At 44.9% G+C, this 17,574-nt stretch overlaps 3 protein-coding genes and 2 long non-coding RNA genes across 5 annotated transcripts; 2 read left to right on the forward strand and 3 right to left on the reverse strand.

The window, feature by feature from the left end:
• Positions 1-1,229: 1,229 nt before the first annotated feature.
• Positions 1,230-6,073, forward strand: LOC120699524 (probable 4-hydroxy-tetrahydrodipicolinate reductase 1, chloroplastic). The gene is made up of 8 exons (XM_039983534.1): positions 1,230-1,571; positions 2,662-2,899; positions 3,254-3,387; positions 3,483-3,557; positions 4,583-4,684; positions 5,246-5,355; positions 5,431-5,518; positions 5,614-6,073. Exons 1-8 carry the CDS (start codon positions 1,365-1,367, stop codon positions 5,680-5,682), a joined length of 1,023 nt encoding a protein of 340 aa, XP_039839468.1. The 5' UTR covers positions 1,230-1,364; the 3' UTR covers positions 5,683-6,073.
• A 403-nt stretch (positions 6,074-6,476) lies between these two features.
• LOC120651776 (monocopper oxidase-like protein SKS1) lies at positions 6,477-8,690 on the reverse strand. The gene is made up of 5 exons (XM_039929398.1): positions 8,125-8,690; positions 7,923-8,025; positions 7,074-7,794; positions 6,906-6,984; positions 6,477-6,819 (listed from the first exon to the last, which is right to left on the reverse strand). Exons 1-5 carry the CDS (start codon positions 8,380-8,382, stop codon positions 6,598-6,600), a joined length of 1,383 nt encoding a protein of 460 aa, XP_039785332.1. The 5' UTR covers positions 8,383-8,690; the 3' UTR covers positions 6,477-6,597.
• LOC120653852 (L-ascorbate oxidase homolog) lies at positions 8,418-8,777 on the reverse strand. The gene has a single exon (XM_039931541.1). The coding sequence runs from the start codon at positions 8,775-8,777 to the stop codon at positions 8,466-8,468; it is 312 nt and encodes a 103-aa protein (XP_039787475.1). The 3' UTR covers positions 8,418-8,465.
• Positions 8,778-9,686: 909 nt separating this feature from the next.
• LOC120699542 lies at positions 9,687-11,056 on the forward strand. The gene is made up of 2 exons (XR_005685484.1): positions 9,687-10,188; positions 10,642-11,056. It is a non-coding gene; the product is annotated as an uncharacterized LOC120699542 (long non-coding RNA).
• Positions 10,929-14,943, reverse strand: LOC120699534. Its single transcript, XR_005685480.1, has 5 exons — positions 14,553-14,943; positions 14,251-14,426; positions 12,752-13,963; positions 11,967-12,207; positions 10,929-11,399 (listed from the first exon to the last, which is right to left on the reverse strand). It is a non-coding gene; the product is annotated as an uncharacterized LOC120699534 (long non-coding RNA).
• Positions 14,944-17,574: the final 2,631 nt, after the last annotated feature.

Raw genomic sequence — 17,574 nt, forward strand, 5'->3', positions numbered from 1 at the left:
AGCCTGTTAGCCCGGCATGAGGAACGATTTTTTGGCACGGCCCATTGACCTACGGGTCCGGGCGCAGGATGTGCTTGGGCCGCACCCCAGGCACGTGGCACGACCCGCTCCCAACGGTTGGCCCGTCCCCCCTCCCCACCCTAAAAAAATGGTTCCTTGGCACAAGCGGGCCACGGCCCAACCCATGAACAACCCAGGAACCTAATTGTGGTGATGGGCTGTTTCATTATGGGCCCAATGTTTGAGCTATAACATGTATTGAAGGTGATGGGCTAGCACGGCCCGTGTAGTGTGCCCTACTTCACGGGCCGGCGCGACACAAAAAATGGCCCACAGGGCCGTACCTGGGCCGAAGGCCGGGCGAAACACGCACCAGCACTGCCCGTGAGGTACGACAGCCCGTTAAGGCCCGACCACCATCAGGCCGTGCCGGCCTAACATCGTGTCGGGCCATGCCGGGCCAGCCCATTGGCCATCTATAACCATGTTGCATGCAGGAAACTAGCACGTTGCGTGCACCAAGAAGAAAGGGAACCAACGAAAAGAGCGTTGGGGAGACACATTGTTTTTCTACCCCTCTGATTCTCTTGCCATCCCAATCCCTTATGCCCACGCCTCCGCTCCGCCGCCATGGCCAGCCCACGTGTGAGCACCTCCCGCGCGCCATCCCTATTTTGTTTTGGCGTGCACCCGAATCCTCCCCGCGCCAATATTCCATCCATCTATTTATATGTTAGTCCCAAATTTTTGCCAATCACTCATCTAGGAAGAAATCGTCCAAATCCCTCTACTCCCAAGCTACAGTCGACGAAATCCATCCCCAATCCATCATCCCCGAGGAAGAAATCGTCCCCAAGTGTTGCCATAGTATACATGGATTCAATTTTGATGGCAGAACAAAGTAACAATGTAAATGGGACTATTCCTACTCCTTCCATTTTATTTGGCCAGACTGACAAGTCCTAAAAACTTCAGGAGCCATTAAAATATTATCTCACCTTATTAACTTCAAGCTCACACAAGAATCACAGTCACGGCAAACAAAAGGTCAAAGTTGGGTAAAAGTGAGTGAGTGAGAAACAAATTGGCAGGAAGTCCATAGGCCTAACGCAACTTGTCAAATTGGGTCCGTGGCCGATTTCTACGTGGGCTTCCTATACCAGGCAAAAGGCTTGGGACTCGGGAGAGATTGGAGTAGCCCTCGGTTCAAATTAGGCCTTTTTTAGAATAGAAAGGAAACTATCCCGGTATCCCTCGGTCCTCCCTCCTACTCGGCCGCCGCCGCCGCCCCCGCCGCCGCTCTCCCTCCCTCCCTGGCTCCTTCACACTCCCATCCCATCACCAACCCCCAGCCGAACTCGCAAATGCTCTCTGCCACCATCGCCGCGCACCCCGCCGCCGCCATAACCCTGCGGCAACGGCACTCGCTCCGCCATCGCCAGCCACTCCGCGTTCCCATCGGCGCGGCGGCGCCGAGGCGGCGGATGGCAACGGCGAGGCCCTTAGTGGTCAAGGCCGTCGCTAGCCAGGGCGTCCCCGCGGTGCCCCCGAAGCTCTCCTTCCCGATACTGGTACCGTTGCTTGGTTTGGCTCTGCGTTGGCTGTGGGTTGGTGGTTCTGTTATGTTTCATTTAAGTATGTTATATAATCTCGTGTTGGGATTGGAAGGGTAGGACGGAATGGTAATGTAGTTGGCCAAACTATGACTTGGAGCTTGTCATTGCGTTATAGGGGATGATTTGTTCTAGTTCAGACAATATTTGATATAGTTACTGCACTTACTGCTTGTACAGATAACGAACTGTATGTACTTCAGTGAATTGGTGGAGTAGTAAGGTAGCAAACTGTATACCACATTCAGGATTTCAGCACTATACATTGTGAGACAATATTTTCAGTGAGCCGATGGAAGCAATTTGAACCATGCATAGTTTGTTGAATTATGCTTAAAGAAATAATGCAAACATCCCATGGAATTCTCACTGAGAAGCATATAGAATCTTCAAACTAATCACAAGTGCTTAGTTTGATGGAACTTAGTTGCACCTGAAACTCTTTGAATCGTTGATGATTGCTATTTATATGTAAGAATTTTGGTTGTTTCCTTATCCACAACTGTTTAGCTATTGATAGGTATATCTCATAGTTTATTTTCATTTTGGCCATTGGTAGTCAGCCAGTCAGTCAGTTTTTTCTATAGGTAACATTTGGATGAGAAGCCGTACTTGGATGATACCAGAGCTGTGTTAGTATTACATGGAGCTAACATATAGCCTTTTAGTCTGTTGATGTCATTGTAGGCCTAAAACATCTGTTTTCATATAGTGCTGAATTCTTGAACCTATGCAGAAACCTTTTTCTGAATAAAAAATTGATGCACCTTGCCCATATTCTGTTCTCAGGCCTTCAAGATGAAGTATTGTCAATTTTTTCCTTATAAAAAGTTTCAGAAAGGAAAGCTTTAGTTAATTACTTTGTCAAGAGATACTTGAGTTTGCAGAAAAACTGAAGATTAATTGTTCATCAAATTACTTCTGGCGATTAGGGTTTCAGTAAAGCACGTCAACTTTCTAGTACATTCCACATGGCTTGTGTTGAGATGCATGTGGTACTGTGTTGTTGCAACTGTATTTCACTTAGTATGCTCTATTATCTGTACAGGTGAATAGTTGTACTGGAAAAATGGGGAAGGCTGTGGCAGAAGCAGCTGTATCAGCCGGTCTTCAGTTAGTTCCTGTATCATTCAGTGCCATGGAGGTCCCTGGTGGAAGGCTTGAAATCTGCGACAGAGAAATTCAAATTCATGACCCTTCTGAAAGTGAAAAAGTTCTCCCTTCCATTATTGAAGAGTACCCAGATCTCATAGTTGTCGATTACACCGTGCCTGATGCTGTCAATGGTGAGTGTATTAGTAATCACTAGTGGCAATGTCTTTTTCTTCTTGGTTAATATGCTCATGAACAATTTTTTTGTCCATAGTCATTTCTAGATTTCTTATGCTTAACTGTGTTCGTATGAGAAAAAAATGGTACTGGACTACTGGTTCATTAAATCTAATATTATCTGTCCAAATATGATATTGTGAAATTCCTTGAGAAGTGCGATTTGTTCTAATTAACTGGTATTTTTTGGTTATGCCTATATGAATATATTCTGTTGCCATTGTATGGTTATGCCTAAATGCTTTAATGTTCTTTATTCATTTATTATCATTTGCTGTTCTAACTGCTGTTTATGTTTATTTTGTATGCAGCCAATGCTGAACTCTATTGCAAATTGGGTTTGCCATTTGTGATGGGCACGACAGGTGGAAATAGGCAACTGCTGCACAAAACGGTGCAGGATGCAAATGTTTATGCTGTGATATCCCCACAGATGGGAAAACAGGTATAATTATTATCATAATGTGGTAAATACTTATTATCAGCATCAGGTGGTCAACACATTTGAACAGTTCTCAATATAACCTCTTCATTTTTTAGGTCGTTGCTTTTCTTGCTGCCATGGAAATCATGGCAGAGCAATTCCCTGGTGCATTTTCAGGTTACAAACTGGAGGTAATAGTTTGATATGTGCCCTGGAAAGACTGCATTGCTTATTGTATTCTTTGTTCTAACACTAAAGCTTGAGCATTTGTGTTCACTGTGCTAAAATGTTTTTTGTTCCACAATTCCATATTATAATTTGCTTATAATAAAGTTCGAAGGTATCATCAAAGGCCAAAAATGCCTACTATAGTTCTTGGCTTTGTGATTTTCCAGATGAAGCAGAAGGTAAGTGAATGTACTAACAGAACCTAGTAGCAAATGCAGTGGAAAAGCTACCAAAGGGGAAAAGGCCATTGTAGTAAAACTGGAGCACAATTGTGAGGGGAAATAGATGCACTTATGCAGATTACTAGTTAAAGTTTTGAAATGCTCAACATTTAGTTCAATATTGATATGCTAATGAATTAAACTGTAGCCACCTGGGTATGTTAAGTCCATGGGAATAAGATTTTTTTTCTCTCCTTGCTTATTCTATTAGATTTAAACGTCAGCAACAGATCCAGAATTGTTGGGGTGCATCTCAGCTGCAATAGATTTTCCAAACTGTTAAAATTCTATGGAAAAAAATTCAGACGTCTTAAAAAATTACAACAAATTCGTAAGTTCTATATGAGGTAATGTGCTCCATTAATTCTGATTAATAAACTTCAGCTTTTACCTGACAGAAGTATCATTCCATTGTTTGAATTGTTTGTGACTATGGTACACGCCTTTTCTTTTGTGTATTTTGTAAAACTCTTTCAACCTTCCATCACTTATAGCTCTTATAGGTGCACATACCTATCCAATTGATTATTTCCATGAAGCAGACAAAAGGTCAATACCCTTTTAGCACAAAAAATGTCCTGTATGATAAGATGTGTACAACTGGTTGATAACCCAGACTTTGTTCGTTTTCTGATTTCTCTGATTGTCTCTATTTCTAATTGTGGTTATTGTTTCTTGAACAATGATGATTGTCGAAAGCTGAAAAGCACCATACTAACATGGTCTCTGGCTAATCATTTTTGCGTCTAATTGGCACACGTCCGCAGGTCATGGAGTCTCATCAAGCAACAAAGTTGGACGTTTCTGGAACTGCAAAAGCTGTTATCTCTTGCTTTCAGAAATTGGGTGTCTCATTTGACATGGATGAGGTATTATTTGAAGAAAAATAATTTTTACAGTCAATCAATTATCTTGTTTGTTTTATCCCAAGAAAAACTTGTGATGTTTTTCTTCAGATGATTTTATTATGAACTTTGGATGATTATCATTTGTCTTTTATGTTTATAGGACAGCTTGTTGTCTGTAAGCATCACGAACTCCCAATTTTAGATTGAGCTGAATTGGACATTTTGATCCATAGTTATCTGTTACTAATCACCGTTATTGAATGGGCTAATGGCATGTAGATTTATTCTTTCTTTTACATGTAGACTTCAAGTTACATGAAATTCCAATTGACAATCTAGGAAAATTGTCATTTGGTTTCGATTTAATCCATCATGTTATTTTATTTGGCTGAGGTTGAGTATCATCCCATATTCCTGAGGTTTTGAATAGTGAATACATCAGTTCACAAATAGATAATATTTTCTGTAGATGTTTATTTGTTGTTTCTAATGAATCAGACCAGGCTTAGTATATAGTGAAGAAATGTATGTTGCTCTTGCAGGATTACTTTTCTGACACTCGTCTACCTATGGATGTTGCAGGTAAAACTAGTAAGGGATCCTGAGGAGCAGGTTAAAGTGGTTGGTGTCCCAGAAGAGCATCTTGCAGGTCATGCGTTCCACATGTACCATCTCACTTCACCTGATGGGACGTAAGCTCCTTATCCCTTTTCTAGGACCTTGCCTAGCACATCATGTACAAGGCTAAGTTACCATTGTGGTTGCAGAGTTTCGTTTGAGTATCAGCACAATGTATGTGGCCGTTCAATATACGCAGAAGGAACTGTTGATGCTGCTATGTTTCTTTACACAAAGGTGTGGGTTCTTAATGCTTTGTGCTTGCTTGATATTCCTATTCTCCCATCTTTTCGCCTGAGGCAGGTACAAATTGACTTACCACATGATTGCAGATAAAATCTGGAGCCAGCAAGAAACTGTATGACATGATTGATGTCTTGAGAGAGGGCAACATGAGATGAGACGAGACCTGTGCGGGCGATAGATGTATGCTTATGTGGCCCCAATTCACAAGCTGAAATTCCACCATGAATTTGGTCGCCTTTCCGATCCACCCACCCTGCATGGTAATGCTCAGAAGTATCAATTTTTGTGTTAGGCACTTTTCAGTTTCGGATTAGCATCTTCCTTTAGAGGACAAAACGTAGTGGTTAGGTGCTTGAATAAATGGATGTTTTTGCTTGAATGGTGTCCCTGGTGCTTAGATATCAGGCATGGCTGCTTGTGCTTTTCCTGGTGTCCTCTGCATAGGAGACTAGCGATTATGACACTTGCAAAGTTGCAATGTTTCTCGCTGTGCTGAGGTCTCGTGGGTTCAGTGCATACTTGATGGGGATTGGGGATTGAAGCTGAGATCTCATTGTGCTGAGATGCGTTGATCCATTATGACACTTGCAAAGTTGCAATGTTTCTCGCTGTGCTGAGGTCTCGTGGGTTCAGTGCATACTTGATGGGGATTGGGGATTGAAGCTGAGATCTCATTGTGCTGAGATGCGTTGATCCTATATGCCCTGGAACAGATTTCGGGGGTGTTTGGATGTGCTAAAACAGAAGTGCTAAAGTTTAGCCCTACACATGCTGATGGGACTAAATATAGGCTAACGAGAGCTAATCAAAGAGTCTAATGGACTCTACTGACTAATTAGCTGTCATCTTTGTAATTGGATCAACAATTAGCTCATGTTTAATCCTACTATTTGACATGTGAATAAGTGAGCTAAAGTTTAGCAACTTGGATCCAAACACCCCCTTAGTTGTGAAATTTTGAAGTAGCCTGCCAAATATTTCTCTATTACTTATTACATACAAATAGGACATCATTTGTGCCCAAATTCTAAAAAAGCCGCATGTTGGCTTGGTAGGCAGGTCCCAGCCTCTCATGCTCGCCGTATCTTCCAAGACTTTGCTTTTCCACATAAGAGAGCATTTGGAGGCATTGGCAGTTCATCCCTAGGGTCAGGGACTTCTGAGCTGCCCTGGCTCACTCTCATGTAAATCTCCTGGCCCAAGTACCTCCTGTCCAGGCTCTGCGACCTCAGGTTCCACATCCCCTCGTTGTCCAGAGACACCAACACGGCCGTCCATGCTGACGGGTACACCTGCTCAAGAACACATGCCGGATAGATGAGACGAAGAAACCTTTTAGGAACCCATTAAAGCGCATTGAACTTATGATCAGTGTTACCTGGACAGTAGAACGGTAAATGGCATCGACCAGATTGTACGTTGATCTTGCGTCCGGGCTCCACTTGCCCCAACCCATCCTGCAAAATTGCCACATTTGATTTGGTTAGCGCACATAGAAAAAATCGTTTGAAAACGAATGCACGCAAAGCATAGCAAAGGTTGCAACCCGGCGACGAAGAAGCTGTAGCCGTCGAGGTGCCACGTCTGCAGCGACGGCAACCTGTTCTCGAACACGATCTGCACGAAGTCCCTGTACCGAGCGTCGATGACGGCCGTGCCGAGCGAGGGCCGCCTCTTCTCGGGCCTGCCGGGGACGACCGTGAAGACGCCGGCCACGTCGAAGTGGTCGGCGAGCTTCAGCGGCGTGGCCGCGCCGGCAAAGGAGACGCTGTTCACCGTGCACCTCCGCCGGCCGCCGATCTCGGCCTCGCCGTTCCGGAGCAGGAGCGTGCGGGACACGGTGATGAGCCCATAGCGGAACGAGCCCTGCTGGTTGGGCCGCGCCGCGCCGCAGGTCAGGTTCATCCTCACGGTGCGCGCCTGCTCCATGGACCGGTTGTAGCCGTTGTGCGACGACAGGTCCTCCAGAGGCGCGGCGCCGGGCGGCTGCGGGCCGCCGGAGCCCGCGTAGAGGACGTTGGCGACGCCGAACAGCTTGGGCTCGACGAAGAGCGAGCTGACGACCATGTAGTAGGAAGGCCTGGGCGTCTGATCGGCGGCGACGAGCACCGAGAGCGACTGGCCGGGGTGCACGTCCAGCGAGGCGTAGTGCTTCTGCAGCGTGTAGGTGCCCTCCGCCTCCACCAGCAGCAGCTTGTGGCCCTGGATCCGGAAGCTCAGCGACGTCCTCGTGCCCACGTTCGACACGCGCAGACGGTACGTGCGCCCTGGCAGCCAAACAAATTTTGAACTTTAATTTCTAGCAGCATGTAAAAACAGCTTGAGAAGTGTACTAATAACTGTCTAAACATGAACTGGAATTGAACACACACGAAAAGCAATCACAGCGAGCTACCTGGCTTAAACGTGAAATCGGCTGCATAAGGGCCCAAGCCATTGATGAGAATTCCATCTGGCGACGGCAGATCACGGCCTCTGTCCAGGTATCCTCTCATCTCCTGCTCCAGAAACATACATGGCAGAAACGACATTGACGCATGCAGGTTAGTTGCATGATTATTGTGTAGAGCAGCACGCGCTACCAAAGAACAACTCACCTTGACGTCCATGTTGTACCAATCCCCTATGAGCACGTCGAACTCGCCGTCGGGCTGGGCGAACGGCACGGCGATGACCGGCCGGCTGTTGACGCGGATGGGGCCGTGGCCCCCGGCAGCGGCGTGCAGCCCCAGCGAGGGGCGGTAGAAGAAGCTGCCGACCTCGTCCTTGGCCTGGAAGACGTACGTCCAGTTCTCCCCCGGCGGGATCGCGCAGTTGGTCCCCGCCACGCCGTCGTTCCACGAATTCCGCCTCATCTGGAGACCATTCCTGCGCGGCACACACACACACACACACAGAGGATCTCATCACCGATCAGTGCCTGCAGGAGGTAAATTAATTAATCAACATAAACTTGCATTGCAGGTCTGGGTGACAAAAAGCACCATGTAAGGAGGAACGGCTCGTCGAGGGTGTTGACGACGTTGATGTGGGCAACATCGTTGGTTGTGAGGTTCAGCAGCGGCCCGGGGAGCCGGCCGTCGATGGTGATCACCCTCCTGGCCACGCCCAGCGGCGACCGCACGGCGTAGGACACCTCCCAGTCCAGGAACACGTGCCGGTTCTCGGCGTCGGCCGTGTAGTGCTTGCTGCTGCCTAGCACCACGAGAGCGGTGGCGAGGACGACGACGGCGAGGCGTTTGGCGTCCATGACGGCGGCCAACAGCGAGGTCACGTTGTGCAAATGCTGTGCGTGGTTGTTCTGAATCTGTTGGGAGTCTGGCCAGCCGTTTAGCTAGAGCTATATATATATATATATATATATATATATATATATATATATATATATATACACACACGGCAGCGCTATTCTACACCCTAGGTGTAGAATAGAATTCTACACCCAACCACTCCTTCACCGGCCAGGCCCAACTACCCATCTACTGACCAGCCTGCAAGCAAGCACCCCGTCCACCTATTCCAGCCCACGAGCGCGAGCCGCGTCTCGGGAGACGCAGAGAGCGCGGCGAGCGCGAGCCGTTCTGCGCTAGCTTCTGCGGCGCTCGCGAGTTCACGCAGGTAGCAGCGCGGCGCGCGGATTCAGGCGCAGCAGAGCGAGTAGCGCAGCGCGGCGCGGCCGGCGTGGGGCGAGTGGCGGCGCGGCAGCGCACGCGGCGCACCGCGTGGGCGCGAGCCAGAGCTCCTCCTCCCCACATCCTCCTCAAATCAGGCTCCTCCTCCTCCCTCCATCCTTCTGATCTCTCTTATTTTGCATTGATTGGTGGTTAATCCACATCTACCTCAATAATTGAGCCCTCTAGGGACCCCTAATCCCTCTATCCCTAGTGATTTTGTTGTAATTTTGGTCAATTCGTGGAGAACAGGTTGGGGATTGCAAATTACTGAAACCTTCAAACTGGAATTCAAAAAATTACTGAAGAACGCAACATCTTCTATCAGTAATTACCCTACTCGACTGACTGGTCTCTGTATGTTTTGATGTGATGTATTTCAGTAATTTGTGTTATACATCTCGGCGGTTCATTAAATTGGATGGATGGTTCAGTAATTGGATAGGGATGGTTGAGTATTTTTTTGTCAGTAATTTTGATCAGTTTAGTATTATACACAAAGTGATGGTTCAGTAATTTGATGGATCCGACATGTTTATCGAGTGTGCACTTCATTACCGGAAACACTTAAAAATGATCCCGTTGAATACATAATTTCTTAAATTACTGAAATACTAAAATTACTGTCATAGCTAAAATAATTTTTCTCATGTAGCTCGATAGTCCAAAATACTAATTACTAAAATGCTAAAATTTTCATGTAGCTCCATAGTCCAAATAATTTGTCTTGTTCCGTGTGATGGTGGTGGTTCATTGGTCTTTTTAATTAGCTCGGTAGTCCAATTTTTCAATTACTAAAGAAATGTATTCTCCAGTTATGGTCAGATCACCAGAAAAATGCATTCTATTCGCTAGTTTTTGAAGTTCAGTATTTTTTAGTTATTGCGTAGCAATATTCTATAATTGTTGAGTATTGTAGTACTTGTATTTCAGTTAATCCGCGGGAAGCAGCAGCATTGTACCTGAAGGCGGCCGTGTGTGAGCTCCGAGGTGAGCAGGTTGGCGGGTGGAAAATTACTGAAAGCTTCGCCAGGGTTTGAACTATCTAGCTTTGGATGGTTTAGTAATAAGCCTATTCAAATTATGTTGAGTTACTGAATATGAAATTCATTAAGCTCAGTATTTTTTTAGTTTCACTAGTTTTTGTCGCTGAGCTCTATTCAATCTCATGTAGTTCAGTAGTCTAGTATTTTGTTGTTTGATCGGATAGTTCAGTAGTTTCTAAAACAGGGGAGTATAAGCTCTCTCAATCATCTATACTTTTTAGTACTTTGAGAAGCTATATCAGGGTTTCAGTCTTGTATTTTTCAGTAGTTTATGAGGCCAAATTTGATCCATTCTATGCTGCATATGAGTTCTACGGAATGTACACCGAGCTTGATGGTTTTCCTACCAAGAAGAACATGATAAAATCAACTGAAAATTCAATTGCTCGTTCTATAGGGGGAAGCACAAGTCGAAGGTTGGGGGATGACCACAGGACATCAAATACATCAAAGCATGATAGGTGCAAAAAAAAGCAATGGTTTGTGCTAGAACAACAGGGATGGACGGCGTGACTTTTTACGTGGATTGTGCTTTAGCATAACCACAAGCTCATGCCTAGAACGCGCATGACAAAATGTATACAGGCGCACAAGGCGAAAGACCCAGCAATGTTGATGAACATGTATTACTAGATGATATCTGTATTACTGAATCCAAGACATACATTGGAATTATACGATGTATTACAGAATCTAAATGTGCATAGGTATTATTGGATGTACTTGAAACTCTGCACTACTAAATCCAAGCATGTACATGGGTATTACTAGAAAACAATTTCTCAAAAATATACAAAATTACTGGAAGTGCATATACTGAATAATTGTTTATCTAGATTACCGAAAATCCAAGTATATACATATAATTGGCGGTGAGCATGAATCTGTATACATATTAGTCACAAATTAACAGTCTCTTGTAGTCTAAAAAGATCTACAAAATGAGTGTAGCTGCTGGAGTATTCTCATCATCACCACCATATACAGTTGCATGTTTCTAATTCAACTGTGTCCTATGTCGCGACCACGAAAGCATCTGGAGACTAGGTCTGTGTGAGGTCCATCTGGAACTCGACACCTCCGCAATCCCTCAATGATATACCTTTGATGCCTTTAAAATGCCGCCTATGATTTTAATCCATGGCGTTTACACCCCTATCATATAAAAAATATAGACTATTAATGATATAAGTTTGATAACAGTGTCGGAAACTTGCTGAAACTACAAGCTCGCATATAAACAGCTGAACTACTGGAACCACTACTGAAAACTACACTAGCATAAATTACTGGGCTACTGAAACTAAAAAGGCAGAACGAAATTGAGCTGCTACTATTAAAAAAACTACTAAACTAAACAACTAGCTCAAATTACTGGGTTAAACTACTGTCCTAACAACTTAATTTAGAGCATCAACATTTAGTAATTGCCGACAAAAAAAAAGTGGTGTTACGAATATTACTGTGCCAAAGGAAAAAAGCCATGGTACTACTGACCAAACAAAAAATTACTGATAATAGATGTTGACCAAAAATTCATTATTTCATCCAGTAGTTCAGTAATGACTACAGAACTACTGTACTAACTCAAAGCATCAAATGTTTAGTAGTGACCGAAAATTACTGATACTAGACGCTAACACAACTACTGAAAATAATATAGTACTGAGCCTAAACTAAGCAAAAAAAAGTATTACTGAAAGTAGAAAAATTACTAAATACCTCATCTAGTGAGCTCGGGATGAATGTAGCTGGTGTAGCTATCTCATCATCACCACAGCCTACAGCTGCACGTTCCGATTAAGACTGTGTCCAGTGCAGCATCTGCAGGACTATCTCAAGATCTCGAGGCTGGGTCTGTGTGGGGTCTATCGGAACTCGGCACCTTGGCTATCCCTCAATGATATACCTTTGATGCCTTTAGGAAGATCGCCTTTGATTTTAACCCTTGGCATTTACATCACTGTTATAGATAAAAAAATAGCTTCCATCAATGATACTGATATACCTTGGACAACTAGAATAAAGTACTGGGCAAAATCCAAAAATTATGGGCCTAAACAAGATTACTGAAGAATTTATGATACCAACTAAAGATTACTGAATAATTTGTGATAATAACAACTGAACACATAAAAAAATTACTGAAATACTACGACAAAAACCAATGTATGGATCATATGAACAAAATTTACTGACACACGTGTGGTACTGAACTAACGGACCTAACATAAAAAGAGCAATTGTACTTGAGCTAACAAGTTACTGGACTAAAGATGAATATTGTACTAACTACTCAGCTCATCATCAACATTCAGTAATCACAAAAAATATGGTGTTGGGAAATATTATTGAGCCTAAGGAAAAAAACATGGTAATACTGACCTACATAAAAATTACTGATACTGGACGTTGGCACAAAAATTACTGGATCGTGATCCCAATCCGAGCCGAATCTACAAAGGATACACCGGAAAAGCAAGCGGGCGGAGGGGACGCGTGCTTACCCACTTGTAGCGGCGAAGAACGAGAACTCGATGGAGAACAGCGGCTAGCACAAGCCACGGGCGTCGTCGTCGTCCCCGCTCAAGGGTGCGGGAGGGCGTGCCGCTTGGGCTCCCGCCGCTGCTCGGGTGCGCTGCCTGGGATCCACGCCGCGCTAGGGTGCGCTGGAGTAGTTGGGCGGGAGGGATGCGCCACCTGAAATCGCGTCGTCGTCGCCGCCGCTGAATCGAGCCTCGAATCGCTGTTTGGGCAGCATGTTAGCGTGGACAGGGTGGTGGCCTGGTGGGTAGTAACATGACTCGTGGATGGGCCGTGGGCCAAGTGGGAGGTTGGATCGGGTCGGGCAAAGAGGATGGTTGGTGGGCTAGTTGGTTTGGGTGCTGGGTGTAGAATACTTATTCTACACCTAGGGTGTAGTATAGCACATAGGTATATATATATAGGGCAGCACTATTTAGTCCCCGGGTTCCAAATAGGCATTTGGTCCCCAGCGTCCAATCTCCACCGACGAGAACGAGCCCCGGAGCCGTCCGAGTCATGTCGCACCCCCGGTTTTCCTCCCCTCGTGGAACAAGGCTAGCTCCACATGCAACATGACGGTCGCTCGGCAGCTTGAACTTGCCATCCCAGAGCTCGAAAATCTCATGCAGCCAGCATGGTCACAGGTGATGCCAGTGTCGTTGCAGAGGAACACCATGGTCAGCATCACCAAGTTCAGCAGTCAAAAATTCATACACAAAAATTGAAGACGTGATATAGAAAGCCATGAACTTGGTGGAGAGAAGTATCATTGAAAACGAGTATGCAACCATTTATTATGATTTCATCATATGTATACTGAGATGACTTTGGAATTGACTATATAATTATTCTTCCCCCTGCAGTTAGCAGATTAAAATCAAGCACACCTAGAATTCTGATTGTAATCTGACCATGAACATGCTACAATTTCGTTCCATATAAACCAAAAAAAACTAACCAGTGAACTCAGCTAGAACTGATACTGCATATTCTGAAAAATTAATGCACATAAAAGCTGGTAAATACATATTGTGCTTAGGAGGCTTTTGTTGTTTAGAAAGTACATAGCATAAAGAGTTGCGAAAAGGTGCTGGGGTGCTTTGTAGAAATCAGTAATTGTAGAAGAAACTACCTATGTGAGCAATCATGAAGAGCAGATGGATGAGGATGCTTTGATGGCAAGCGCTTGTGATCTGCAAAAAAATACAAAAAAAGTGAGAAGAGGATAAATAACATTGATGAAACTATTAGCTCGAACCAGGAAGCATAACTAATAAATATTCAGATCAGAGTAAAGTGGAAATTTTGAGAATAGGATGGAGATCTCTGGGATTTGTCAAAGATCACAGGCAAATAGAATTTATAGATGTGACTACACAAAAAAGAAATTGATTTTATACTACAATCTCTAACGGAACTAAAATAGGAATCAACGCCATGTCCAGACAGGTGAAGCAAAGATAACAAACGGGAAGACAACCTGGGGAACTGGATGCCATCTTTGGTTGTGGGAGAAAGCATCGATACAGCCAGACAGTGGGGATCAGCTGCTCCCTAGGCCTACTACGCCTGATCCATCATTAGGCCTACTACGCCTGATCCAGGAGGAGTCAGTGCCGGTGAGGCGGTGAGAATAGGTGCAAAATCAGCCAGCAACTGCAAGATCCACGTCCAAGGAAAGCAAGAATGGTTATCAACATAAATTAAACAGTCACAACGTCTGCACACAAGGAGTTCACCGAGAAGGTAATAAAAAAAGAACGAAAAAGGAGATGGAAAAACCTCCAGCCTCCGTGGATCCCAGCTCGACAGCCAGGGGCACTCCACCATGGCCCGCCGCTTCCATGGACTAAGGAGGGAGCAGGACGCTGGTAGCATGGATGACGACGAGGTGCCAACGAATCGGTCCCGTGGTGCGCCGATGGACGGGATCCGCAACCGGAACGACACCATCCGTGTGGACCGTGCTGCGCTACTTCTGCAGTTACGGCCCTTGGCTGTGTGGGATCGTGCTCCGGCGAGGCTGGTGAGGCCGCTGGCGCCTGGTTGAGGAGCGGCGCCGACGAAGGTGGTGGGTCGAGGAGTAGCGCCGGCGGCGGGTGGTACGGAGCAGGCGAGCGGACGAGTTTGGGGTAACCGAAAAGAACGTGCTATCGTGGCTGGAGTGGGGGAGCTGACGAGATGTGATTGTGCTGGGGCCTCGGCACTGGAAACTGGGCCGGGCATCGGCGTGGAAAAAACTGGGCCTGGCCTGGGAGCCTGAGCGTGAGCGGACAGGGGCCTGGAGCCTGCGGACGCGGACGCGGTGCTGCTGGGTACTGAATAAGTATTCGGTACCCGGGTACCATATAGCAATACTATATATATATATATATATATAGCTGCTCCTTCGAGTTGCTGGTGACCAAATACTCTCTCGTTCGACAATTTATTAACACTAGGTGCCTGCCCGCGCGTCCTCTACCAAATCGCTCCAGGTAGAAGTCCTGTCGAGCCATAAGGAAACATCTGCGGTTAAACAAGAATCCTTTCTCCATACCTTGCCAATTTCAACCCTAACGCTCTCACCCGAATCACCACACCGGAGGAAGAAAAAATTCAATCTTCAGTGTTTCCTCTTTAAATTTGAGGCTTTTGAAAAATTTAGGAAATACCTCCGATTATGTTTGCCAAAAGAAACCACCAATTCTTGAAATCCCTCTTGACCCTATCAAAAGCGCTTCCCAAAGATAACCCTAAGGGGTTTAACAACCATCTTGCGCATTGAGTGCTCAAACGAGGTGGAGCTTTTCTTGTGAAGAAATTCAGATCGACACACTCTCTTAGAACATTTAGTTCCGCATTCAAAGCACTATGGTGGATTTTTAATGCAATCTCGTTTTTGGTGCTAGTTTCTTGTCCAAACCCTTTGCATTCATCTTCCTATGTGTCTTCTCCGGAAGGAGTCCAATTATGTTACCAAACACATTCTTCTTCAGATGCATACCATCGATTGCATGGCGGATCTCAAGATTCATCCAATACGACAAGTACTTGTAGAAGATGGACTGTTTCTTGAATGGTACGCCCTTTAGTGGGTTTCGTATCTCTCTTTCTCTTCTCATCTTTCTTTTTCTACCCATTAGTGACTTGGATGGTCCGGAACATATCGAAAATATAGTGCTTGTCCAATTTTACTGGAGTAGAATGTAATTCAGGCATGCCATTGGAAAACATAAAGTTCTTACTTCGGTACCTATTTTCTTTCACCATACTTCGGTACGTATGTCCTTCTACCAACAAGCGCATGTACCCAAGGAAAACTATCTTTTGAAAACCTCCTAGAAAAAATGATACGGTGTCATCCACGCACACCGTGTATGCCGTCCTACTTTTAATCTATTCTAATAGGACAAACAATGCCTAGTAAGTGTTGACGCTAAAATCCGTCAATCGGATCCTCACGTTCGACATACGCTATGGTGGGGAGATCTACTCTGCTCCGTAGTACCGAACCCAAGTCGTTGCGCGTGGTGTGCGCTAGCATGCCAGTCAATTTGATCTGTGATTGACAAAAAAAAGATAAACATTAAATTTCAGGGGCTATCGGCTAACCAGCCGATATCGATGACGTCAGCAATAGGCTTTCGGATAGTCGATCTAAGGGAGCAAGCTGCGTTTAGGCTTTCGGATAGTCGATCTAAGGGAGCAAGCTGCGTTTAGGCTTTCGGATAGTCGATCTAAGGGAGCAAGCTGCGTTTAAAGTAACGTAGCTTAAGAACAACATCTAAATCTAGATCCAATCGGCTATGGTGATGAGATCACAAAGGAAGCTGACGGTGAACAGATCTATATTGGATAAATTGTGGTAAAAAAAAATTGAAACAATCTAGATTAAACGGATTAAGCTTGCAAGATCTAAGCAATTATCGATAACTTGTGATCAAAGCTAAAATAAGCTAGACTAAATGGATTAATCTAACAAGTTGATAACGTTTACCGGTAAATTGTGAACAAATCAGTTTAGGTAAGACTGATATGCTGCAAACCTGAAATCTAATGTATTCGATAAATTGAGCGCCATAGACAAATAAAGAAGCGATGCGCCGTCAACCTTGAGCCTATCTACGCAACTCAACTCGAAACTTACCGACAAGTTGGAGATCAAAGCCAATGTAGCCCCACTTGTTGAGAAGAATTTGTAAAGAGAAAAAAAATAAAGCTACTTCAACTAAATTTTGGTGAAGTCGTCGACATGAAAAGTAGATGCGTAATGTAAAGATTTTTTTTATTGGAAGTAGTTGATCAAGTTTTACAAAAGCCAGAGGTCTACTATTTATAGCTTAAACCTAGACCCCATTTGCTGATCACGGCAAGATACGACTTGATTCACAAGAAAACATACTTCCTAGCATAAACGACACGACTCTACGAGATAACTTGCCGACGTAATCTTGTCAGCTCCTTCTCAGCTCCATCAGCCACGATGTCTTTTTCGCTCATTGGCCCAATACGTTTCTTATCCTTTTTTGGAACGTGGGCTCATTCCTCATCGACTGCCTCTTTATCATATTGACATGTTCCAAAAATAGTGTCAACTGGTACTAAACGTGCCATTTACCGTTTAGTACCAGACAACCTGGTACTAATAGTTATTTCTCCTGCAATGCAAATCCTCTCTCTCCTATTTCCTATCCAGCAACCAAATCAGACGACGAGCTCCAATCCACCTGCAGGTCGACAAGCACCAGCAGCTACATCTCTGATTCTCTTCGCCACTACGAGGTGCGCCCTCACGCATAGGGGCAGATCCAATGTGTGGGTA

Source organism: Panicum virgatum, chromosome 1K (assembly GCF_016808335.1).
Source record: "Panicum virgatum strain AP13 chromosome 1K, P.virgatum_v5, whole genome shotgun sequence".
NCBI classification, from domain to species: domain Eukaryota; kingdom Viridiplantae; phylum Streptophyta; class Magnoliopsida; order Poales; family Poaceae; genus Panicum; species Panicum virgatum.